The 8,283-nt window shown below is 40.5% G+C and overlaps 1 protein-coding gene across 1 annotated transcript; it reads right to left on the bottom strand.

Annotated features, from left to right (window-relative positions):
* Positions 1-303: 303 nt before the first annotated feature.
* On the bottom strand, positions 304-7,941 carry QNG1 (Q-nucleotide N-glycosylase 1). The gene is made up of 4 exons (XM_068667997.1): positions 7,325-7,941; positions 6,560-6,819; positions 2,044-2,239; positions 304-779 (listed from the first exon to the last, which is right to left on the bottom strand). The coding sequence occupies exons 1-4, from the start codon at positions 7,659-7,661 to the stop codon at positions 547-549; spliced, it is 1,026 nt and encodes a 341-aa protein (XP_068524098.1). The 5' UTR covers positions 7,662-7,941; the 3' UTR covers positions 304-546.
* Between the last annotated feature and the right edge of the window lie 342 nt (positions 7,942-8,283).

Consider the following 8,283-nt stretch of genomic DNA (forward strand, 5'->3'; position numbering starts at 1 on the left):
CCCCCAGGGACGCGCACAGCTCGTCCTCGAGTCCTGGGGAGGGCCGAGGGGGCCGTCTGCTTGTGGTCAAAGCAGGGGGGCGAAATGCGGCTTCCATCGCCGCGCTCGTCATGGAGGAGAGCGTCTCCTTACGGCTCCGGTGCAGCTCAGCGGTAAAGGCTGAGTTTTGCCTGAAACACAAGCGGTCTCCAAGCAGGCGAGCCACGCTCACAACTGCTCGCAGCTGCTGGCCCAGCAGCCGCCTGGAGTGCCCAGGCACACGTCCACACACAGACACATCTGTAGACACAATACCAACAGAGCTCAAGTAGCAAAACCTGTATTCATACAACTTTTCCAGCATGATTTTACACTATTAGCTCCAGGCACAGCTAGAGAAAGATCCAGAAAAACAAAAATAAACAAAAAAAAAAAAAACAAACATAAGAACGTAAGTCGGTAATGTAACATCAGAAAGTGAGCGTTTGCTTGATTCAGCAAGCTCCAGGTTACTACATGAGAAACCACTGCATTAAAAAAGTAGCTGTAACAGATACCAGACGGGACTCAATAATATATACACCGTACGCGATGAAATGGAATATCTTTCATCTCTTCCCTGTGATCCCTGGCATAGTCCCAAAGGTAGTAATCGAGTAAAACCGCGTTGATCTGATCGCGCATGTCTTGACCCTTCTTCTCATAGAGCTCCAGCAGGTGCTTACAGATCAGTGCACAACACCAAATTGAACAACCGCGGATCTCCACCTCCTCTTTATCTCCAGACTGGAAAATGGTTCCTGCAGGACACAAGAGACAGCAATGCAATTATGTTCGGGAGGCAGCAGTCCCAGGATGTCCTGAATTTTCTCTTTTTATTTCACGTTTATTCTATTCTGGGACTGCAGCTTTCATGAATTAAAGTGTAACTACTGTGTTACTGTACATTTTCTGTTGCTCACTTTAACATTACCATATTTTTAAGTTTGCCTTCCATTCAATTGAAAAGCCATCCTGTATTCTAAGAGACTGAGTTTAAAAGCAGAACAAGACTCTGGGTTACACTGCACATTATATGACGATTTTGTTTGTAGAGGATACATTAACATAATTCCAAACGTGTGTACGTTCTGCAAGGATAATTCTACTCTTTACAAGGATCAAAAATTAAACAGACCGCATAGACAATTTATCTTTTCCATGCATCCTCATAAGGACATTTCCATCTTGGCTGTTCAAACAGATCCTGTATCTCTCTCTCTATACACAGACACACATGATATATAAACACACACATTAACATGCATACATATGCACACATATATGTATGTGACCAGTTTATTAAGATTCATGGGCTATTGCATTAATTTGTTTATCTTGCTGTGTAATTTTAAAATGGCATAATGGCAGTCCTACTTATAAATACACTCATTTTGCAGTGGAGAAAGGGTTGGCTTCTGTTTTCATTTGTTCAAATTTCTAGTTACTAAGTACTGGAAGATGTAACCTGTCCTATACAATTATATTCCTTAAAACCAATGGCATGTATTTTTTTTTAAGTGGACGTTTATGGTATTACCTTGCTTGTCCCTCATATAAACAGCAGCTGTTGTTTCGTACAGATAAACAAGAATCCCCCTGCTGTTATATGTTCTTCGAACTTCATAAAGAAATCGCTGCTTCTCTTATTATCTAAACCTCAAAATCACAATGATACTCATGTTGGAAAGTGACTCTGGCAACAGTGGTTGTTTTAAAACTTGGAGATCGACTGCTTGGAGTCTCTTTAATTCTGTGCTTAATCCAAGGGAGTTAGATCTTCATAAAAAGTAACCTTAACATTTAATTTGAAATCACTATTAGAGAAAGAATTCCTTTCTGTTACCTGACCACTACAAAAGTACCAGTTTCTTGGAGGGAAAAAACATATAAATATATATAATATATATATGTGTGTATATATATATATACATGATCCTCACAGAGAGCAAATGCGGCATCTTAAAATCAGCTTTTATCTTACTCTATCAAAACATGATTACTTGACATTAGAAAGGAACAAACCTTCCCGTAGTTTCTTCATTAGCTCTTCGGAATACTTCATTGCTTTTAAGTGAACAAGAACTTGAGGAATTCTGTAGTCAGCAAATATAGTCAGACTAGAAATGTCACCAAAAAAGCCATCTCCCTTGCCTTCCAATACACTCCATGTATCAGCCACAAGTATTTGTGCCCGTTTGTAGAAAGAAACCTTTTTTTCCTGATGAAAAAAAAAAAAAGCAAATTGCTTAAGTGCCAGAGACACATCAAGAAATGCAGAAAATGGCATCTCGAGAGAGACACGTAAGTTAATGTTGTTCTAGAAAACACAGCCCAAAATATTACTCAGTTAAGCAAAGCTTACTTAACTAAAAGAGAATAAAAGTGCAATACTGTAAATACGTTAATACTTAAAAAATATTGAATCACAAGCAGATATCAAGTGGAATCCTCATTAAAAGAAAAAAAAAAAGAAAGGTAGATACGGTTGCTGTGGAATAAAAAAATACTTGTATTAAAAAATGCTTGTATATCAGAAAACAATGCTTGTTTATTTCCACTTCATGAACACTGGCTGCAATCCAGCACACAAAAAGAATTTAAAAATTCTTTTTGAATTTAAAAATTCTTTTTGAAACCCTAGAATTCATCCAACATCCAAGCCTAACTAGGAGGTATTAGATTAGACAGTTAACATATTACGTTAACTTATCCCAAATGTTAAGGAAATAAAATTTTGGTGAAAACTATAATGAACGATTCTCAGTGGAGTCTAGCATACCTTGCTAGTTAAGGAGGAGAGATGATAATTAATTTCAGTAACTGGTGTATTCACAAATATTAGATGTTCTTACAAATAGACCCACGCATAGTGTTTATTACATGTTGTGGTTTTTTTTGCTGGTGCTAACCCTGAGAAACATTACATGCTTTATGACTACTCACAAGGGGAAAAACTAATGCTGTGCTATGATCTGTACAGAGCTGAGGCTTGTACTCTAATTACAAACAAAATGCGCAAATGTAAACCTGCACTTTTCAGAAAAAAAACTATGAGTGGATTATGTCCTTTTCTTTGCTTTATAGCTAGTACACGTCATTTTCATCTTTTGAAAAAATGTCCTTAACAATATCATGCAACCAAAATGGTTAAGCAAAAATACAAGTAGATGGGGATTCTACTTATTGCAAGCTCTGTTCCACCACTCTTCATATAGCCACAATTTAGAATGGCATTTTAAAAGTTCATTTAATTTTACTTGACTGCCAAGATGCTACAGGCTGAAAACAAAGTTGATTGTTTGTCATTGAGTGCTATTCTACAAAAACGTTGAGAACAAGATGTCCAGCTGCATTTCACAGAACAACTTCTGTAAACATTCTGAAAACTTTCCACTTCATTCCCTTCTTGATGTAGATGTACAAACTTCTAGAGAATACTGCATTTTGTACATGTATGCTAAATAATAAAATACCACTTGAGACTCACAACAGGAAATAAATAAATGATTAACAGACCAAATTCCATTGTAGCTCCTACCATCCTGAAGCTAATGAAGACCAAGGACATTGCTCTTCTAATAGTGTATTTTCCAATATAGTAAGGTACAGATAACCCCCAGGAACACAATATTTTACAACAGCAGAAGACAGACTTCAAGCAGAACTTCTCATCTCATGCTGCAATTTAATTTGGAAGAAAAATACTGACTGGTACTCTTCACAGAGCATATGAATTTATGATTTCATTGTTTCAATTATTGTTAATTTTTATGCTGCACAGATCTTCTGGAGTTTGTGGAAATTTTCTATATGAAACAGACTATGAAGCATTTCCAGTTAATTTTCCCAATATTCTTTTCAACAGATAGCAAGCATGGAGGTGGATGACACTATGTCTCAAAGATCGTGTAATTTGTCCAATCAGGAACGCTGCACCTGATGAACTATACTTCTTTTCTGCAACATCCTCACATTCCAGGAAAAGCTACCAAATACGGGGACACTTCTGTCTTCTCTCCACTACAATGAGCCAGTATCAAGAGGCATAACTAATTCTGGCCTACTGACATTAAAAGAAAGAAGGGATATTGTGCTGGCAGATATCAAAATGCTATAGCATGGCTAGGAAGAAAAGCAGAGAACAGGAAGATCATGAGAATTTTACCACCTCCATCACAGGTGATGGGAAATATGAAGTACATACATACAATATGGATGACTGGAAGCCCAGAAGGACTCCACTGTATGTCAGAACATGAAAAACCTGACACGCAAGTATAGCATAGTCTAATACTTAAATTTCTGCCAGGATTCAAATTCAGCACAGCATCTTAATATGAAATATCCATATACAGGCAAAAAGGCTTCAGGGATTTTGGTTTGCAATTCACTTTTCAGAAGCAAAAGAACATTGACAATTTATATAACTACATTCAGGAGTGCGTAATTATGAAAAATGTTTTGTGTATATGTTCGATAAAACATACAGCCAAAGAACTGTCTTAAATTTAAAAGTTCTTTTAGGAGGTCAGATTACAGGAGAACTATACTAGTTTGTGATAGTGTGGATTATTATTATAGTACACAATTTGTTTTACTATCATATATGTATTTTTATTACGGAGAGTCAGTGAAAAACACTGGCTTGTTGTTGGATACTTCATCCTATTTCCAGTTCCCTCCTAATCCTCGTAAGTACAACTTTGCTTTTGTTAAAGATCTCAGCCTGCTGCCATAGAAGTAGTTAGGATAACATGATCCACGTCACCACCTCAGGATAGGTGACAACATTGATTTTACATGTGTTGTTTTTTAATATTTTTCAACATAAGTAGGGTGTAAACCTGGTCTGCATTATTCCACCCACTTTCAAAATACACAGCTTGCTTGGTGAAAGTAGAAAAATAGCTTCTGTATTCATGCAACAGGCTTTACTACTATGTCACTGCTTACGGTCTGGGATCATTTTTGGAACGGCTTTTCAATCTGAAGTCTGCTGCTTCTTTTAGGGAGCCTTACTTTATAAAGCATTTGGCATCATCTCATGAAAGACATTACATCAGTGAATACAGTCACTATAAAGATAAGAAAATATTCTATTTATCACTTTGCCTGGAAAATAATTCCTTTTACATCACAAAAATTGTAATTAAATTACTTCATATGTAAAAAATCCCTATAAATTAAACTAATAGCTCCAGTGATTACTTACGAAGAAACTCTGATTTTTCATGTTAATATAGTATCTTTTTTCATAGCAGGAGACAGAGGAAAATATAATGATGCCACCTATTCAACAGCACATTTAAGTGAATAATGCTATTAGCTCAAAACTCCAGTGAACGGTGTTCTAGGGATTTATCTTCAAAAGATTGTACAAACTATTAGTATAGGCTGTACTGTCACTAGAATAAAGTATTTTGGTGATCTGACAGCTGAACTGTACGGATGACAAACAGAGTGCAGGAATAGCTACATGTCACTAAGGCTAAATAAAAAGCATGCCTGTGTAGGGAAAACGAGACACAGAAAATACCAAACATACTCTTATTTACTTCTCACCAGTTTCTGTCAGGGAGACTGCTGTATAAAGCTTCAGCACACTGTCAACTCTGAAAAAGGCGTGACATCTGGGGTTAACTCATGCCTGTAGTCATTTGTGCAAGGTCTGTTTAATCAACAACAATTCATGTTACCCAGTTAGCTGGGTATTTTCACTATACTACCAGAGATTCATTTACATGTAAAGATCCTCAAGGTAAATGAAGAAAAAGAGATGGGACATGGGTTGAGGGGTAGCAATTTAAGAGGAAAAAAAAAAAAGATTCTCACTTTTCAGGCAGAAGTTATCTCATATATTACACATATTATAAGGCATACAATGTAGTTATGATCTAATTGGGAACTTGCTGTATATCAAAATTACAACAGAGTGAAGATGACAGAGAAAGCATATGAAAAACTGGCTCTCCTCTGGTGAAAAAAAACACTCATCATTAGAAATATGCTCCTGACTATGTCACTACTCAGTACTTAAGATAATGAGGATTCCTTTACTGTTAAAAGATAGATGGATTTTGTCTTCAGAAGTTTAAATTGACAGAGAAATGAAATCTCAATAATTTTACCCTAACAAAATGTGTATCATGGTCCAAGTGCATTATTTCAAAAGCTGCTTTCACTACCCGTATTACCTACAATAATTGATATAATTAAGATCAACCACCTCAAAGTCTGATTTTCCTTCTGCTATATAGACCTTTATACATTTAAGGCAAAATATTAAAATAATAATTTTCCTTCCTATTTCCCTTGAATTTTACTCATGAATTCCACTGAAGTGTTTCTGTTCACCTTCCATTTTCTGTATTAAAAAATGCCAGCAATTCACTAATTTTACATCAATTCTGAAATGACTATCCTTTCAGAAAAAAAATACTCCATAGATGACCCAAAAGCTCTTTTTTAAAGCCACAGTCAGAAAGGAATAAGGGAATAAGTTCTTACCAAAGGAGATTCAACATTACAGCTAACTTACCTCAAATACGGCCTCATCTCTGTAAGAAGGAAAGTTTTCCACCACTAGGCGTAGTAGTTTCTGGGCACTGTTCTCACTCATTTTAACACAGGTGAGGAAGGAGCCTCCAAACTTCTCCAGAAGAACCGTTCCGCTTTCGTTCAGCACCCGGTGCCTCTCTTCGATCAAAGGCATGGGCACTTCTGTGTCTGAGCGCAGTACATGTCTGACTTGGTCAAGCGTCATGGTGGCATAGTACGATGCGCTGGTAATAGGTATTCCTTCAGAACAGTAAAAATAAGATGTTTAGGATATTGTACCACACACGCTGTGATTACAAAGGAGAGCGTTCACACCCTTAGTAAGATATGGAAGGCCTATCAGCTCTTGAAATTGACGCTGTTCTGTGACAACCACACAAACAGGAGTTTTATAACTGGGTTTGTGTCTGTTCTCAGCGCTCCCTCCTCAGATAAGAGTTTCTGACACGTAGCTGCAGCTTCTTACTTTTTACACGCAGCCTTCCCCGACTGATTTCTGTTGTTCAGTACCACGTTTACTACATCGGCATACACCAGCCAGGCACAATCATTCGCAGCCGTATTTTATATCCCAGCTTCTAAACACCGTGTATGTATGAAAAGGGTCTCAGTGCATACTTTCCTCTCAATTTAGACAGCCAGAACTGTCCTTACCCCCACCGCCACCACCCACACCTGTCTGCGTGCATTTTAAGTGCCCTGTGCCACCCAGCAGCCATGTCGCCGCTCGACGCCCCGCACTAACCCTCGTCCAGCGCCCTGTTGACGGCGGCGCAGAGCGCCCAGTACCCGCTGTAGGCCGTGCCCTTGTACTTCACCAGGCACTTCTGGTCGTCCCGCTCGGCCCAGAAGGAGAAGTTGAGGGTGTCCACCAGGAACACCCAGCTCACCGCCTCCTCGCTGGCGGCACGGGGGTTCAGCTCGTGCAGCTGCTTCCAGCCCGCCAGGCTGAAGGCGGCCGAGGGCACCTTGTCGAACAGGGCCTCCGCCACCCTGCGCGCCCCCTCCTCGCACACCGACACGTCCCGGCTGCGGCCCGCGATGAACCGGGCCGACTCCAGCGGGGTCGGCGGTGCCTCCATCGGCAGCCCCGTCCCCCCGGGGGACCGGCGGCGGCAGCAGCACGGCGCGGCCCAGCCCCGGCGCTGCGCAGGCCTCGGGGCCGGCCGGCGGCGGGGGGAGCGGCGGGGAGGCGGAGATCTTCGGGGATCCGCTGTGCTTGGCGGAGATCCGGGCGGCTGTACAAACAAAAGGAGGCTGGCACCGTCTGGCGCCTTCTCCCCCTCCTGCAGCCGCAGCCCGCGGGCGGCACACGGCAGCGCCCGCCTTCCCCTTCCTCTTCCTCCCTTCGCGATGTTGTCTAGACCGCCCCTTTCTGCGGCCTGCGCCGGGCCCCTCCGTCCCACAGCCGAAAAACGAGCTGCTGCTGTGCTGCGTTTCGTTTTTATTTTTTTATTTTTTTTTAAAAAGAGTTGCGCATACTTCTACCCACGAGGTCTGCCGCCACGCATCGATCTCGCACCCTCCCCGCCCTTGCCCCCGGATTTCACAACGTAGCATCCTGCTACATGGATGCTCCCACCCCGTTAAAAATTATATATATATATAAAAAAAAAAGAATAAAATAGACCAGAGGGAGAAAAAGAATCCACTCTTATTCTCATACCCATCACATCCACATATGCACCATTCCTTTGAAGTTTG

The sequence above is a fragment of the Anas acuta genome, chromosome Z (genome assembly GCF_963932015.1).
Source record: "Anas acuta chromosome Z, bAnaAcu1.1, whole genome shotgun sequence".
Classification (NCBI taxonomy): Eukaryota; Metazoa; Chordata; class Aves; order Anseriformes; family Anatidae; genus Anas; species Anas acuta.